Below are 18,590 nucleotides of genomic sequence, written 5' to 3' on the forward strand. Positions count from 1 at the left end.
GAACTATGATGCAACTACACCCTACTCCGAGTCGTCCTTGTCCTCATCCGGACTGGTGTTGTCTGAGGTATCGATCCACATGTCATCCCAACGAAGATCATTATCCCCAAAGATCGACACCCCACCCGCCTCAATGATATTGCACTGCGATATCGCCAGGGGCTTCCGCCGACGCCTCTCCAACCGCTCCGCGCGGCGCTTTGCCGTCCTTTTCGCCCAGAAGGCGTGCTCTGCCGCGACGTCCTTCGGGTGGCGCTGGCGCCACTCCGCCATGGCTCGCTCGTCCTCCTCAGCGACGAGGAGGCAGCGCCGCCGCCGCCGATGCTCCGCACGGTCCTGGTCCGTGATAAGACGAGACGGAGGGGCGACGGACTGCGCTTGCTCGCGCGTGAAGACGTCACGGAAGTTCATCTGCGTCGGCGACCTCTCTAGGCGCCACGCCGCCACGTCGTACACGCGGGCGGCCTCGTGCGCGGTCCCGAATGTGCCGAGGCCGAGCCGAACGTCGCCGGACCGGATCTCGGCATAGTAGGTGCCGCCGGGGCGCTCGTGGACGCCGCGGTAGCCAGACGATCCACGGCAGCGCGGCGGCATGGTGGCGCGGTGGTGGCGGGGGCAAGCAAGGGGCGAGCAAGAGGCAGAGTGAGCGGCAGAGTAGCGGGGAGAGCGCGCGTGGCAGTGTGGAGGCCGCATGGCGAGCCCCGCAATTTATAGGCGCACTCGAAGCGGTGCGCCAAATCTAGCGCGCGAGCTGCCGCCTTTTCCCGCGTGCGTGTAATCGTTTATTGCGCGCTAGTTTCCCGCCGCCGCTAGAGCACGCCAAAACGTCCCACGCGCTAAAGTGAAAGTTTACTGCGCGCGCGTCTTTTGGCGCCGCTGCTGGAGATGCTCTAAGAGAGACAAGCACCTGTACTATTAAAGGGCAGTATACCATTGTAATGGTTACCACCTTCCTCACACCATTTTCGGTGAGACTAAAAAAGTCGGGTTTGCTAAAACACATCTAAATCTCGTGTCATTGATTTACATGGAGATTCGTGTTTGTATCTCTTTTACTTTTATTTTTTATATTTAATTGAGTCACTTAGATATGTAATAACTAGAGATAGCCCACTCCACAGAGAAAAACAACAAATATTAGATTTTAAAAAAACGCACTTTGCCCGTTCGGTCTCCGCAACCCAACGTTCCCGTCTCTATCGTGTGAAAAATCTCGTAGTTGCTCCGCCCACACACCTGAGCACCGTTGCTCCTGCCCAGACCTCCCGGCCCACAGCAGTGTGCCACGCATGGTCAATCAATGCCTTCCGCCACTGCTCCCCTCCTGGTCCGCCTCGTGGTCGCGGTGTCGTCGTCTTGTATGTGCCTTCGTGAATGACGCCACACCGCTACCCGATTTCTAAACGATGACTTGCCCTTCTTGTCGCCGTCCAACTCTCATCTCCTCGCTACAAAAATTGTGCTATTTTGTGACGAAAATCCTAGTGACGGACCAAAACACGTATTTTCTGTGATGATTTTCCATCACCAACTGATTTCCTCATGGATCAGCTCCCTCGAGTACTTTGATGATATTCTGGCCTGATTTTAGGTGATGTGTTTGGCCGTCATTAGGTATGTGCATATTCTGTGACGATTTGTAGCGTCGCGAAAAATGTTCGCGGATTAGAGAAAGAATAAAAGAATGGTGCATTGGGTTAGAAATGTAGTTTGGGTTTTTCTGCATGACAGATTTTTGAACACATTAGAATCAAATTTGTAGGGCTAAGTGCTCGTATTGAAATCCATTGATTTTTTTTGTACGCGCTCTCATTTTACTGAACTATGAGATGATATACTCTTAATAAAGCATGGATGAGAAAATATGATCACAGAGAATAACATATCATTAAAAGTTCAGACACAGAACAAACATTTGGTTGAAATCTCTACCATGTCATCGCCGGGCCTTTTTCACTATTTTGACCCTTTCAGAAAACTTTCGCACAAAATGAACTCCATACAAAACTATTTCTCGATCTGACCCTTTTGGCAACGTCACAAGCCATGACGTTTCGTCTATTTATAAACGTCAAGCTAGCTAGCGGTGCTGCACTACATAAATAAATGGCAATATGAACAAACTAGTTGAAACGCCAAACCCCTTGGCGTTTCATGCTTGGGCAGCAACGCCAGGCACCCTTGGCGTTTCCAGCAACGCAGCATTGAAAGCACAAGTGCTCCCTAGGTGGTTTTGATAATTGATGACAACATATCTCTTGTTGGACTAACACTTCTATCCAGCATGTTACAGATAAGTTCAACAATGGAGCGGCATGGACTAAAGGTTGTGGGAACTCCTTCAAGATGCTAAGGACAAGGGATTGGCTAAAGCTTCAAGCTCAAGACCCTTCACTTTTACATTTTAGTGATCCAAGATCACATTGAGTCCATAGGAAAAGCCAATACTATCAAGGAGGGATGAGGTGTTGCTTAATGAGCCTCTTGCTTCATGTGCTTAATGATATGCTCTAAAATCCTCAACTACTTTCCCATATCCACATATGACCTAAACCCTAAGCCAAACTTGGTCCTACCGATTCTTCCTATCCGGCGCCACCGAGTTTCACTTGTCATAAGCCACTGCCAAACCCTAATCAGCTCGGTCTCACCGATGGGATCTCGGTCTCACCGAGATGGGCTTGCAAACTCTCTGTTACCCATTGCAATATTCTCGGTCCCACCGAGATATGCAATCGGTCCCACCGAGTTTGCTTGACCAAATCTCAGTTTCACCTATTACCCGAATCGGTCCCACCGAGTTTGAGTAATCGGTCAAACCGAGGTTTGGATTTACCCTAACCCTAGCACATCGGTCCCACCGAGTTGATCCAGTCGGTCCCACCGAAATTCCTAACGGTCACTAGGTTTACTATTTCGGTCAGACCGAGTTTATTGATTCGGTCCCACCGAGATTGGAAAACTTTGTAACGGTTGGATTTTGTGTGGAGGCTATATATACCCCTCCACATCTTTCTCATTCAGTGAGAGAGCCATCAGAACACACACATCATTCCAACTCATTTGTTCTGAGAGAGAACCACCTACTCATGTGTTGAGACCAAGACATTCCATTCCTACCATATGAATCTTGATCTCTAGCCTTCCCAAGTTGCTTTCCACTCAAATCTTCTTTCCACCAAATCCAAATCCTATGAGAGAGAGTTGAGTGTTGGGGAGACTATCATTTGAAGCACAAGAGCAAGGAGTTCATTACCTACACACCATTTGTTACTTCTTGGAGAGTGGTGTCTCCTAGATTGGCTAGGTGTCACTTGGGAGCCTCCGACAAGATTGTGGAGTTGAACCAAGGAGTTTGTAAGGGCAAGGAGATCGCCTACTTCGTGAAGATCTACCGCTAGTGAGGCAAGTCCTTCGTGGGCGATGGCCATGGTGGGATAGACAAGGTTGCTTCTTCGTGGACCCTTTGTGGGTGGTTGCTTCTTCGTGGACCCTTCGTGGGTGGAGCCCTTCGTGGACTCGCGCAACCGTTGCCCTTGGGTGGAGCCCTGTGTGGACTCGCGCAACCGTTACCCTTCGTGGGTTGAAGTCTCCATCAACGTGGATGTAGGATAGCACCACCTATCTGAACCACGGGAAAAACATTCGTGTCTCCAATTGCGTTTGATCTCTCCAAATCCTTCCCTTTACATTCTTACAAGTTGCATGCTTTACATTCCGCTACTCATATACTCTTTGCATGCTTGCTTGATATGTATTGTGTGTATTGAAATTGTGCCTAAACTCTACTTGAACCGAAAAGGATTGAAAATTGCAACTTTAGCACGAAGTGTCTAATCACCCCCCCCCCTTAGACACATCTACTTCTAGATCCTACAAGCATACTTTGACGTTTTTGCCCTGCCACGTAGCGTCTTGACCAGGCCAGCAACGCTAGCTAGCTCGGCATTTCTAAATAGAGAAGAAACGTCACGGCCTATGGCGTTACCAAAAGGATCAGATCGTGAAATAGTTTTGTGTAAAGTTTATTTTGTGCGAAAGTTTTCTAAAAGGGTCAAAATAGTGAAAAGAGCCGTCATCGCTGGCCAACTCCATGAAGGTTGAAATCACGGACAATCTTCCCCTCTTCCCCTAATAATAAAGCACCTAATGCTTCTGGTGGTCCGTCGCGCATATTTACAGAAACCCCCATATAGTTCCGTGAAATCAACCCGCACTACCGGTTTTAGTAAGTCAAAAAACCGTTTCGAATTTACAAACATGACCCTGTATTTTCGTCTATTCAACCCGCAATCTGCAGAACGGCGGCGGCGGCTAGAGCTTGCAGCGAACGGATCCGTACACGGCAGGGGCTGGGGAGGATTCAGAGGCGGGCGGTGAGGAAGGGGGTCGCCGGTGACGAAGATTAAGGCCGGAGCATGATTTCCTAGGCGAATTCATGGCATCTGGGTTCCTGTCAGAAAGGAGACGGGGAAAGGAAAAACTGGAGAAAGGAGGGGAGACGAGGCGGCGCCTTGCTGCAGCAGACGGTAGCGGGAGTAGGAGGTGCAGGGTGCACCCACGGCGGTGCTGTCTACGGGCGTCATCGGCATTCGCTCGCTCGGGTCAACGCGAGCAGAGGAGTCCAGGGATGAGCTCGTGCTCGATAGAAGAGGCAGCGACAGCGCAGGTGGCAAGCTCGGCGGGCAACGCGGGTCCCGATCCGGACGGGTCCGGCGAGATCCGAGTCGGTGGGATGGCTGCAGGACCTCAGCGTAGATGAGGCTGGCTGGCGCGACGGATAGCAGAGGGCGACAAAGCTCGATCCGGCTTGGCACTCGGCCATGGTCGTTTCCTGGAACACAGATAGGGAGAGAGATGCGTGGGGGGTGAGGACGATCCAGGGAGGAGAAGGAAAAGAGGGAGAAAGAGAGGTGCCGCAGGGGAAGCGCCCTGGTCCGCTAGCGGTGGCGCGCTCCGTCGGCGGGGCTAATGAGGCGGCGGCGCGAGGCAGGGGAGGTCCAGTGCAAACTCCATGGCGCGCGGGGTGTTCTTGTAGGGAAAATAGAGGGATGGAGAAACGGAGTCGTGGTGGCGAAGGCAGGAGAGGGAGCCTGCCATGGCAGGGATGGGAAGGTGTGGCGGAGGTAGGACGTGGAGGAGGAGAAAGAGGGGAGGAAGAAGGTAGAGGAGGAGTGGTGGAGAGGCAGCGAAGTGAGGACCACCATTATTCCAAGCAGAGAGAGAGATGGGAGTCATCTTTCATTTTTGCATGGTATGGGTGGGATGGATCATCCAGCCTTTTTCCTGCACGGGTTTGGCGGCGGCAGCAGCTGTGCTTATTGCTGTTGCATGTGTCTGACTCGTGGCTGTGTGTGTGGTGTGCGTGGCTGGCATGCGGAGGCCCTGTCCAGTTAAACATGGTGTGTGACGTGTAGTACATACATGGGCGTCGAAGCATATAGGATAACTGGTTGACTGTGTGCGTGTCTCAAGTCATGCGTGAGTGCGTCTCCAGCGCGGCGTCCGTTTGGCATAGGAGAACACCAATCGCTGAACTGTAACTTTGAAATATGATCCAAAAAAGCATATATCACAGATTCATTGAAATCCAAAGGTGCATCAAACATGTTCATACGAATCGCTCAATTAAAAAAAACAAATCATCTTGATATGAAAAACTAAAACTAGACCATATAAGCCCATAATACGCGTAGACTGGTCGGCGCCTGTAATTGACACTTCTTTCTCAACGTTGCTGCTGGGCAGAAGTCCGTCTCGCTCGACCCGCTGGTGCCCTTAGACGCCGGCATCACGTCTCGCCATGTCTCGCCTGGCATCTATATCCTCCCCTATCACTCTGTCCCTGCCGAACTTTTTACCTCCCTTAATGTGTCGTGACACAGTTCCGCAATGTTGACTAAATTCATAGCAATAGGCTATGTAGCGGCATGCTTTGTGCAAAAACAAGTAGGAATACGAGGAAAGATGTAGAGACAGGTACAGGGCGCAGAGGGCGTCCTCATGTCCAACTTGACAAAATAGTTTTTAAAATTTTAAATTTTCCCTAGTGTGGATGCAGCGACATGTGTGCACGTCGGGGGGGAGGGGGGGGGGGAGGCGTGCTCATTGTCGTGAAATTGATCACGTTTGGACATATTGCGAACTGGACACCACAATCATGTAGGCAAGGATAGAAAAAAGGATAAGCGGGGAGTGCTATCTACATTGGAGATAGAGGATGTAGACCCATTGGGAGTCTTGAGCTACGTTCATTATGTCAGTTAAACTTCTGATGAACAATTTTCGTGACGATGATGCTTATGATCATATTAATGAAAACCTTATGTATCGAACTAACTATTCATTATGGTCAATTTTTTTCAGGTTTCTAAGCACATATTTATTTACTTACTTCCGTTGCAACGCACGATCATGTTTGCTATACTTATATAATGTAGTATAAAATTTATTTCCACTTTTGTTCGTCAGAGATAAGAACTAATGGATTTGGATGATGTTTTAAAATTATCAACTGACATTTATAAAATTTAATATGCGTTATGGCAAAATATTTTGAAAACCCGTGACAACGCACGGGCATTGTACTATATATATATATATATATATATATATATATATATATATATAATCTTTGCTGCGAGAGAGATAATACACGTACGGGGAAAACCCTAACACTCCAAACCACCAATCATACAAGGACGCTGCAGGGATCCAAGAACATCGGTGGCCACCTCCATGGTCAGTGTCGGCGTCCATGGGCTTCCTCCACAATTACGACGTGTCTGCTACCACTTCATCAACCACCTCCACACCACAAGAAGGCCATGGTCATGAGGAATCTCCAAAAGTCTGATTAGTGCCACCCCTTATTTGCATATGATCAGGTGTTCTAATCACAATACTAAAATCTTTTTTCAGTTAATCCTAAAGCAATTATTCTAAATTTTGTTTGAGAGTCAATTATTCTTTTTTGAGTGCTGAGAATCGATTGTTCTATTTTTTTAGACAAGATTATTCTAAATTTATGACCGGTAATCATGTATCAGTGGGCTAGTCAAATAAGCTAGACCGGCCCGGCCCGGCCATCAGTCTAATAGCTCTGGAAGAACGGGCGGCGGTAAGAGCGGCCACGATGCGGTCGTCGTCACCTTCCTCCTCGATTCCTCGTCGTGCTTGCTCGCGATCCATTCTGCAGGGAGGCGAAACCCTCTGCGCGCCATGGGCGACCACTACGGTACGCTTGGGGTGCGGCCCGACGCTACCAAGGCCGAGGTCAAGGCCGCCTTCCGCCGCCGCGCCCTGCGCGACCACCCCGACCGCCACGCTCAATCCGGCGACGCCGGTGCCCGAGCCGAAGCCGCGCGGCGCTTCCGCCAGGCCTCCGACGCCTACCACGTCCTCTCCGACGACCAAAGGAGGGCCGAGTACGACCTCCGTCTCCGCTCTTCCTCCTATGTCCGCACATCCTCCTCCACCTGGGCCTCCTCCTCGTGTTCGCACGGCTACGGCTACGGGCACAGAGAAAGTTCTTGGCGGCGGCCGCCTCCGGGAGGCGGAGGCGCATCGGTGGGATACGATTGGGGCTTGTTGCTGAAGGCGATGACTCGGCGAAGGTTCCTTCTCAATCTCGGCTTCTCCAGGTACCAAATTGGCATCGATACTTTTCTTTCTTGAGTTCCTATGGCGCCGCGCAGAGGGCTCTTGCACTAATTTTGTTAGGTTTTCAACTTTCAAGAGAGAGTCCAATACCATTGCATGATTGTTACACAGTGGTTTATGGATATCTTGGTGTAAGAAATTAAACAGAACCAAACCTCCAAATTGGGTTACCACAAGTACTTGAATATTTGTTATCACTGCTGTTCGGTCAAATATGGATGCGCTTGGAGCTGGCAATCAGTTCCAAAAAACAGAATCAGACGTTTTTCCAAAGAAATTTCGTCATATATTTTGAACTTCAATACCTGTTCCACCTCATGCAATGGCATTCTTACTTCATAACTGTTTTGGCTGTTGACAGAGTACTTCTAATTCATAAATGTGAAATTAAAATTGACATGATATATGGCTACTCTTGGTGGAATGGTGGTTGATGATGAGTCGGTGAAGTCAGCTCATAAATCCTATGATGATCATGGGTTAGATGACACAGATTGGTGCTAAAATCAATGCTTAGTAGACTAGTAGTGAGGGGCTTAAATGCCAAACTAACATGGAACAATGTGAGCGTGAGTGTTGTTAACAAATCTATCCGAGGAATTGAACAAACTAACATGGAACAAGCCTCTGCACACAGTTTTTTTCCAATAAATGAACCAGATTTGAAAATAATGAGTTTATTGGACTGAAAACCAATTTAAAGCCATCTCAACATTGGACATAGCCTTCTTTAACGAACGCAGGTGCAGCAAATTCCCCAGAGTGATAGTTTTTTCCAAAGTAAGCTTCAAGTCAACCTTCCCTACTCCAAAAGCAGCAGACCTGAGCTGTTTCCTATCAAGAAAGGAAGAACTGTTGGCACATGCATGAGTTTCGGCTCTTGTATGAACCAACCAATCAATGGATTGACAATTGACATGCTATAACCTATAAGTAGAACAAGGGTATAATGAATAATCATACAGTGAGGTACTAGATTCACCGACAACCACACCTAGAGTTCTACCCTTGCGAGCCATTCTTCCCGCCTTCCCTGTCGTGGCATACATATCTTGGCCTTTTGGCCTACCTCACTGCACTTAAAGCAGGTGGCACCTTAGAGTTTGTTGCTTACTAGATTGGATTTTGATGCCCTGTCATGTGTGACACAAGCCACGTCTCTCCTCCACATCCTGGTGAGCAGTTGAGTCATCAAACTTCATGCCCTCTCATTTCTGATTAAGTGCGATGGCAAAACTTCTCCATGATGGAGATTTTAGGAATTATGCCCCTACAACAGACTTGGAGTTGTCTTGAACATCGGATTGAGCCATCTTATCCACTATTGTTGTAGGATCGTGGGACTGCCTTATCACTGACTCATTATCAACTGTCTTGTTGTTGTGGTATTGTTCGACCACCTAGATCTAGCACCCTGATTCTGAAACCACGAATTGGTGGTCTAACACACCCCGTAGCTCCACGATAAATTTGTATGTCATAGAGCTGCTCCGAAAAGATCATACACACAGCAGTTTTGTTTGCTACCTCAAGATCCACCTCCTGCTGGCAAGCCATCAGGTGTCACCTGTAGTATAACCCACCACAAGTTCTAGGGTAAGTGATACTAACGTACTTAGACTGCCATCTTTAATGTTTTCAGTATTCAGTCCTTAAATATGAAGATTAGTCACAATGACATGTTATTCTCTAGTGATGTTTGAAGTGCTAAAGCTGACGATGTCACAATGACAAGTTATTCTCTAGTGATGTTTGGAGTGTCTCTGAAAAATACATGCAATATGAAGTAATAACTGAATTACTTTTAATTGAATTGCAAGTCAGTACCCAAGAGATAAATTAACCCACTAACCAACTGATTAAGTGTAGGCAGGAGAGCGCAAAGCATACAAAGTATTGTTGATCGTGCTAGTATGGGAAGAACAAGATAGCTCCACACAAGGCAACATGAAACTGATGTCCAGGCAAATAAACTATTAATCATGATAGAATAGACATACATGTACTAGAAAGTAATAGCAGGTATTAATAACACTAGATCACTCAAACAGAATAACCTGAGTGACATTAAACAGTTTGATGCACTTATACTCTGATGGGAAATTCACTCGAAGACTCGACCACATTCAGTGGCCAGCCAAAGAACAGAGGAAGTAGATGTTACGTGCACATGTCAACATAACTCATCCCAGACGGCTGAGAGAATGTCCTAGAGGGTGCTAAATTTTGATCGGTCACGGCGTGTGCTACCAGGAGATCCATATGCTTAACATGGCAAACTCATGTGATTCCCTTTAGTGTTTTATGTAGTAATATCAAATGTTCTAGTCCGAATGGCCTCCCATTATTTTTATTATGATAGCGGTTGAGTTCAATGGCTGATGATGATAATTCTGCACTGCAGTGTATTGCTTTCTGGTGCAGCTTTTCTTGATGGAAGTATTCTGGAACTCTGGAACATGAATAACTCTGGGGTAAGTGTATATAGCCGGTGAACTTCTAGTGCTTTATCTAGAGTAACTTTCATTCTCATTTATTTCTTTTCTCAGTATCCACATGAGTTCCTTTGGTTTAACGATTTAACCCTTGTTCTTTTGAATTTATTTCCGTCAAGAGCAAGTTGATTTGGTTGTTGAGTGACAAAAGCTGGGTGAAGCTTATAATATGCAGTTTATTAGAATTGTTAGAAGGGAAAAGGTGGTACAAAACATCAAATGGTGAAACTTAATCCTTTTAACGTTGTCCATGTGATACCTTCTCCTTATCTGATTGTGACCATCACTGTAATGCGTCCAGTTTGTTCATTAAGCTAGAAAGATTGCAATTCACTGATAAGTTCAGGTTAAGTGCGGAATATGATGGAGATGCCCTTTTCTTTTTCCCAGTTGGTAGTTAGAATGCTTCAGTTTGGATTTTCTTGTACCTTCCAATGATGAACCACCCTTTGGAAACTATGGAACAGCTTCATGTTTTTCAAAGTTGTATTTCCAATTGGTAAGAAAATGAACATCAGTTTTTGAGAGTTTTCAATTTTCAGATGTAATTAAACTAACCCCTTGGTCATTTGTAGCTGCTTGGTCAGGTGAGGAGTAGGGATTAATTGGTGAATCGGCCTATTAACTGAATTTATCGGTAACCCATTCATTGGTAGGTTAATTAGGGCCTGCATATGCTGTTCATTGACTTAGAGAAGGCCTACGATAAGATACCGCGGAATGTCATGTGGTGGGCCTTGGAGAAACACAAAGTCCCAGCAAAGTACATTACCCTCATCAAGGACATGTATGATAATGTTGTGACAAGTGTTCGAACAAGTGATGGCGACACCGATGACTTCCTGATTAAAATAGGACTGCACCAGGGTCAGCTTTGAGCCCTTATCTTTTTGCTCTGGTGATGGATGAGATCACAAGGGATATACAAGGAGATATCCCATGGTGTGTATGCTCTTTGCGGATGATGTGGTGCTAGTCGATGATAGTCGGACGGGGGTCAATAGGAAGTTAGAGCTATGGAGACAAATCTTGGAATCCAAAGGTTTTAGGCTTAGTAGAACTAAAACCGAGTACATGAGGTGCGGTTTCAGTACTACTAGGCACGAGGAGGAGGTTAGCCTTGATGGGAAGGTGATGCCTCAAAAAGACACCTTTAGATATTTAGGGTCTATGCTGCAGAAGGATGGGGATATCGATGAAGACGTGAATCATCGAATCAAAGCCGGATGGATGAAGTGGCGCCAAGCTTCTGGCATTCTCTGTGACAAGAGAGTGCCACGAAAGCTAAAAGGCAAGTCCTATAGGACGGCGGTTCGACCCGCACTGTTGTATGGTGCTGAGTGTTGGCCGACTAAAAGGCGACATGTTCAACAGTTAGGTGTGGCGGAGATGCGCATGTTGAGATGGATGTGTGGCCACACAAGGAAGGACCGAGTCCGGAATGATGATATACGAGATAGAGTTGGGGTAGCGCCGATTGAAGAGAAGCTTGTCCAACATCGTATGAGATGGTTTGGGCATATTCAGCGCAGGCCTCCAGAAGCGCCAGTGCATAGCGGACGGCTAAAGCGTGCCGATAATGTCAAGAGAGGTCGGGGTAGACCGAACTTTACATGGGAGGAGTCCGTAAAGAGGGATATGAAGGATTGGAGTATGGACAAAGAACTAGCCATGGACGTGTGCGTGGAAGCTTGATATCCATGTGCGAGAACCATGAGTTGGTTGCGAGATCTTATGGGTTTCACCTCTAGCCTACCCAACTTGTTTGGGACTAAAGGCTTTGTTGTTGTTGTTGTTGTTGTTGTTGTTATCTTAGCTACATATAGCAATAATGCAGCAGCAGCATCAATAATGGAGAGCCAATAAGCAGCAGCGGCAGCAGCAACAGCATATAACACAGAGCAGGAGCAACATATAGCATAGCACAAAGCAGATCAGCATATAGCACAGACTGCTTGGGGAGGGGGCGGCGACCTGGAGCAGGAAGAAGAAGGGAGGCAAGCTCGTCTGCTGTGCTGCTGGTCTCGGGGAGGGGGAGGGTCGGCGGGCTCGAGTGGGAGGAAGAGGCTTGGTGCCTGGATCCTTGAGGAGTGCAGGCACCTCCGGCGGATGACGCCGGCTGCTCGTAGCCTCCTCCAATGAGGGTTACTACGGGAGGGGAGGGGAGAGTGAGAAGGGCCTGACCTATAAAACACCCAGTTTTGGGGTAAAGGAGGGAATGGTCCAAAATGTTGGAGCCCAAATTTCTCTCTCCCTCTATTCAGTTAACCGCCCCAGTGGAATAAATCGGCCTGACAGCCGATTAATCCGCTGGATGGATAAGGTGTTATCGCATCCTTGACCTACGGATTCAGGATTAACTGGCCGATTACCTTAAATATCGTTCGATATTTTTAACAGTTTGTAGAAATGATTATTCTTGTTTACTTGAGGAATTTGCGTTCACTAAACCATATATTGAGTTTAAATGTTCTACACATATATGTACACCAAATCTTATTGGCATGCTTAGCAGTAGCGGCTATAATGAGCTCACACACTTTCTTTTCTTGCTTATATAAGATAGTAAAAATGTGTCTTATTTTGACTCTGATTACAACTTTTCTGTCATAGTACTTTATATCTCTTACACCTTTTTTCCTGTACGTCAGGGTGGTATACTTAGATTTAGAGGTTGCAACGCCTAGCTACTCCCGTACATCAGTTTTGTTAGGTGTGTAATTTCATGTGTAGAGGTGATAAGAAACCCCTCGGGCAGCTTAGTTATGCTGGGTAGGGTGAGTGAGAAACAAAGAGGAGGATTATTATAATTATATAAATATTGTGTCAGGCATCATCAGCATATGACTAGTACTTAATCTTATTCTTGCTATTACTACTTACTAGTAGTAGTACTGGTGTTGTAGAAAAAAACGATTACTACTTACTACTAGTGACATGAAGTCGTGTTTTGTCTATTTGCCATGCAGAAATCATTTGAAGAAGCAATGGAGTCGATTGAGAAGGTAAAAGGGGGAAAGGGGAATAGGTAGAGAAGTAGATAGGTTCCATCAAATTGTGGTACACTGGTACATAGACAAACGAGTGTGCATATTGTTGTTCAGATCCTTCTGTACAGTCGGAATAATATTTGTGACAAAGTGACGACTGATTACCTGATCAGCGTAGCTGTGGATGATTGTAATGTGCATCTATGCCTAAGGTTCTTCCAGTGCAAAGATTCAAACAAGTTGTCTTTTAACCTCCTCTAATCATGCTTTGTTTCCTCGGAATCTGCAAGTAATCGCATTGTGTATTGTAATGGTACAGACAGAATGGTGGGTACGAAGGCTGGCCTGTATTAGAGATATATTTGGGTTACATGTGTTTGGTAGTCTAGGATTTGCAATCCGTCTTCTACCTTATTTTTAGGAGAGGTGTCTTGCCCTTAAGTCTTGTACTGAATATATACTCGTCCTCGTGGTTTAATAATACATTCATCATATTTCCTAATTCTCTTCCTCTATTCTTTCTACTTCCTCCGTCTAGGTGTGTAAGTCATCTTACGAAAATCAAATAATCTCAAAACACTTAGATATGGTATATTAACTCCCTCGTCGTTTCTTGTTTCATGACATCAATCAATAAGAGACGTGGGTTGTGCATGCTTTTAATGACTTAAGAATAACAAACATGACATGCAGTGGTTAGTTCATTGCATGCAATGCTATTGATTAGCAAAAAAAATATTAAATTCTCTCGTTTTTCACTCCGCCTTGGTCGCGGTGCACAGCCTAAGATGACTTACACACTTAGATAGAGGGAGTAATATGGTATCAGTCTAACCGATTCAAACCCTAGCCGAAGCCCATCTTTTTTGCCCCGCGTGCCGCCCCTGGGCAGTCGGCCTGCATGTCCGTCGCTGGGGCCACGCCACCCGTACCTAGGGTTCATCTGTCGTGTTGACCGGCTGCCCTAGAGAGTCTTTTCTCGAGCCCTTGCTCCGGAATTTTCTTTCTCGCCGGTTGTCTTGATCGGCGTTTCCTTTTTGGTTTTTCGATCTACGATCGTTTTGTGTCGCCCGCCGCCGCCCACCTGCCCTTCTACTCCGACACCGACGCGACCACTTCGCCTCTTCTCTGACCCGACGGCCTTGCACGACACGGCGGCCCGTCACGGTTGTCGTTCGCGCGTCTGCCCGCCCATCGCTCTACGTCAGCCGTCACCGCCCTGCTTCGACCGAGATTCCTGCATCACCTCTCGCTTCCGTCTCGTATGTACGGCCTGCCTCCACACGACGTTGCGTTCGCCGCTTCGGGCCTGGCTGCTCGGGTGACGTTGTTGCGTTGGCCGCCCGCGCGTCGCTGCTGACGCACTCGTCCGCGCGTCATCCCACGCCGCCCGTCGTTGCCGGCTTCATCCCGCACTCCGCCTCCACCGAGCGACGTCTCCAACCTCGCGCGCGATCGGATTGATCACCCGCCCGCCGCCGCGATTCACCTCATCTACGTCGGGCGACCGACCTGTAAGTCGGTTGCGCGCGCCTCCGCATGTCCCGTGAAGATCGTCCCCGAGTTCAGCGCGCCCCTCCACCGATCGAGCAGCGGTCTACTGTTGCGTCGCCCCGTCGGGCCGCAGCGCCGCCGCCTCGTGGTTCTACTCACGGCTGCATCTACTCATGTGTCGTCGCTGCGTCGCCCCTTCGGGGTGTAGTGCCGTGATACACGGTTCCCTGTCACCGCTCCGAGGTCGTCCCCGCGGTTGCACCGACCCGCGCTCCCCCGCAACGCCGCCCCTTCGGGACGTAGCGTCGCGGCACGCAGTCCACACCGCCGCCCCAAGGTCTTCCCGTCGTCGCCCCGACTTGCCTGCCGCCGTTGCGTCGCCCCTTCAGGCCTTAGCGTTGTGGCCCGCAGTCCACTCCGCCGTCATCGCACGTCGACTTCCCGTGGTATACGCCGTGCCGCCTCCATTGGCGTGGGAACACCACCGTCCCACGCCGGTCTTCGTCACGTTGTTGGGTTCTCCTCGCCTACTTCGAGCACCGTCGTCGTGCTCCTAACTTAGTCGTCGCCGTCGGCGCGTCCTCAAGCCCCTGCCACCGCTCTACTTCCTCGGCACCGCTGCCACTCGCTCACTCGAGCCACGCCGTCAGTCCACCCCCTTCGTCTTCGTCCAGCACCAGCTCGTCGCAGCGTCGCTGTCATCTTCCTCGACCACGCCGTCATCTTCCTCAACCATTCCGACCACCATTGATGACATCGGCCCCACGCCGATTGGCGCCGCAACCGCCGTCGAGTCTCCTTCTCTGCTGACCCCTACGACTCCTTGACATGGCGTATAGCTCGTGCAGGTCCCTTGTCTACGCATGCCCGATGCTGGCACCACCGATCTGTGCCTTTGTCCACGACGTGTCCCCGGGCCTGGCAAGCCTGGTGCGGCGCTTCGTCAACTTCGTCTTCGTTCGTCTACGCATGCCCGGTGTTGGCAACACCGACGTGTGCCTTTGTCTACGACGTGTCCCGAGGTCTGGCAAACTCGGCGCAACGCTTCGTCAATACCATCTTCTTCCCGGCGCACCACTACTTCGACACCACTTCGCCCATGACTAACTCGGTGCCTCCTTGCGCCCGCGGCTCCATGACGACTTCCTCGACACCGGCCACCCCGACTCGACATTGACCACGGCATTCTTCGCATGGCTACCTCGACCACGGCTACACCACCCACGCTCTCGGCTACCTCGATAATGGCACAAAGGGCTATCACCTCGCTTGAGCAACTCGACGGCTTCCTCTACAGTCAACGCGCCAGCGACGCAACACCGTCCACGACGCTCCCGCTACGACTGCGGAGGGATGCCAGCCGTCGGCTGCTATTCTCTTCAGTCTGACCGTTCGTGATGCTCATGTTGTCCGCAACGCTACCGCTACGACTGCGGGGAGGGGGGGGGGGGTTAGAGATATATTTGGGTTATGTGTTTGGTAGTCTAGGATTTGTAATCCGTGTCCTACTTTATCTTTAGAAGAGGTGTCTTATCCTTAGAGATATATTTGGGTTATATACTCACCTCCGAGGCTCAATAATACATCCATCATATTCGGCCAATTCTCTCCCTCTATCCATTCTAACAGCCTGGGCTTCGGGAGGCTAGTGTTTGAAGCTATGTTTAAAGCCCTAAATCAGACATGCTGTAGTGTTGAGAGCTTGTGTCATGTCAAGTGAAATTTATGTGCCTGCAAGGTTGTCCAAACTATGTCGTTGACAAAGAAAGAAAGAAGCAGCAGTTTCGCAGCTGCTGTCTGTTTGTCAACAAAATCATGCACGCAGACGCAAGCTCAGTGTGCCGTCACTTGACTCTGTCTCCACTAGGCGAGTCCACGAGTTCGTTTTACACAAACTTCATAAAATCTGTGATGGCCCGGCACCGCCACTCCTGCGGGTGTGCGCTGTCATGAGAGTGGTGTGTCCCTTCTTCTGTCAAAGAGAGAGAGAGAGAGAGGGTGGTGTGTCCCGGTCTGTCTGGTAAGGAAAGCCACACTACAAATAGCATTAATACGTCATCCTACGACTGTAAAACAGCCATAGAACCATGCAGCTATTTGTTCTAAGAGTTAATTACACTTTTGATATATAAACTTGCACTAGATGTACATATTCATACATAAACTTAAAAAATGACATAAATCCATTCTACGTGAATTTTGAATTTGCTAACCACATGTCCCGGGGGTACATAAATCGGTTCTACAACTTGTGTTCCGGGTACTTTTCGTCGTCTGCTGGTAACTTTTCACTCCATACCTGCATCTGCATGTGGGTCCCACATGTCAATGTATTAGATAGAAAAATAGGAGTAGATGCATAGCCAGAAACAACCAGCAGGAGTCGCCCACTCTTCAAAAAAAAAGCAATTAACCCTTGTTCTTTCTAATCTCGTCCACCGTTCACGTCGCAGCGCACGATGGCAACGCTCCAAATCTCTGCTCATCTACGTTACGTGCGTAGCTGAAAGGCAGAGCACGGTTAAGACCATAACACCAGCACAACACTTTGTAAATTGTAATGCAGTACTACTACTACTTGGATTAGACTACAAGTGATTAACATCATCATTGACCGCCACTAATCCACTTTACAGAACTCCTACTACTACGATCTCAACAAAAAGGAATCATCTACCACCTCCGCCCATCTGATCCTCACATCGGGAGGACCGACAAGACACTAAAAGCGCTACGTAGCATAAGAAAAGGAAAAAAGACCAATCCTTGAGAACTTCAGATCATCCCCCAGCTCTCCAACGTCGGGAAGGAGGACACGGCGGGCGGCGCGCTCATCATGGCCTCCAGCTCCTGCATCAGCCGCAGCGACGAGTCGTCCGCCATCGCGGGCATTGCTGTCGCCGCCGCCGCTCCGCCCGACGTCTTGTCCTCCCAACGCTGCTGCGGCAGCGAGGGCGCCTGGCCCTGGTCCAGCAAGAAGCAGGCGGACGTGTCCAGCGTCGGGAGCACGAAAGCGAGCGGGTCCGGCCGGGGCGGCGCTGGCACGGCGGAGGCTCTCTCCGCGCCGGGAAGGGCGTAGCCGGTGATCTCCTGCACCATGCGACGGAAGTTGGCCGGGTCGGCGGTGATGTACGTGGTCTGCGGGCGGCGGGACACCCGGGGCTTCCGCTTGGAGACGCGGCCCGTGCAGTGCCGCGCCGCCGCCGCCGCCGAGGCTGGCCTGCAGCTTACGGCGGGCAGCGCGGGCGCGTCGTACGGGGTGCAGGACAGCTCGGACGCGGAGGAGGTGGTGGTCGTGGAGGAGGAAGGGGTCGGGGAGGACGGCGAGGCGGAGGCGCGAGCGAGCGCGGTGGCGAGCGCGTCGTTCTCAAAGGCGGCGGCGGCGGGGGAGAACCAGGCGGCGTATGGCCAGGGAGCCGGGGCGGGAGCGGGGAGGTGGGACCAGGTGGTGTCAAGGCTCGCGCAGCTGTTGGCCATGGGAGGGAGAGGAAGTAGCTTTGCTTCCTGGATTGGGTTTGAAGGTGACTGATGCCGAGTGAGAGCGCGGCGGGGGGTTTATAGAGGGAGTGAGCGGCATACAGGATGGCGCTGGCCGCGGAATGGTGGACGTACCCAGAGCCAGCGGAGCAATAATCTTTTCTTTTGAAAAGTTAAATGATTTTGGTAGGGTTCACGATGACGGTGAGGAAGTGAGGAGAGAGCGGGGATTCGACATGGGGGTGGAGAAACCGCGTTGCGGCGTGGGCCGCGCAGCGAGCGCGGTGGACACGGCGCCGAGTGTGTGCTGCTGGCCGCTGCCGGTGCCACACCCACCCTGCCGGCTAATCGTCTCATCACGCCACGTCGCCTCTTTTCCTTGTCTAATCTCTCTCTCTCTCTCTCTCTCTCTCTCTCTCTCTCTCTCTCTTCCGGTTTCTTTCTCCTTCCCAGAGGACACTCGCGAGCGTGG

At 49.6% G+C, this 18,590-nt stretch overlaps 2 protein-coding genes across 2 annotated transcripts; one reads left to right on the forward strand and one right to left on the reverse strand.

Moving 5' to 3' along the window:
• Positions 1-21: 21 nt before the first annotated feature.
• LOC125542198 (AP2/ERF and B3 domain-containing protein Os05g0549800-like) lies at positions 22-594 on the reverse strand. Its single transcript, XM_048705152.1, has one exon. It carries the CDS (start codon positions 592-594, stop codon positions 22-24), a length of 573 nt encoding a protein of 190 aa, XP_048561109.1.
• Positions 595-7,077: 6,483 nt separating this feature from the next.
• Positions 7,078-13,440, forward strand: LOC125543686 (chaperone protein dnaJ 72-like). The gene is made up of 3 exons (XM_048707135.1): positions 7,078-7,643; positions 10,067-10,136; positions 13,127-13,440. Exons 1-3 carry the CDS (start codon positions 7,222-7,224, stop codon positions 13,187-13,189), a joined length of 555 nt encoding a protein of 184 aa, XP_048563092.1. The 5' UTR covers positions 7,078-7,221; the 3' UTR covers positions 13,190-13,440.
• Positions 13,441-18,590: the final 5,150 nt, after the last annotated feature.

Source organism: Triticum urartu, chromosome 3 (assembly GCF_003073215.2).
Source record: "Triticum urartu cultivar G1812 chromosome 3, Tu2.1, whole genome shotgun sequence".
Taxonomy (NCBI): Eukaryota; Viridiplantae; Streptophyta; class Magnoliopsida; order Poales; family Poaceae; genus Triticum; species Triticum urartu.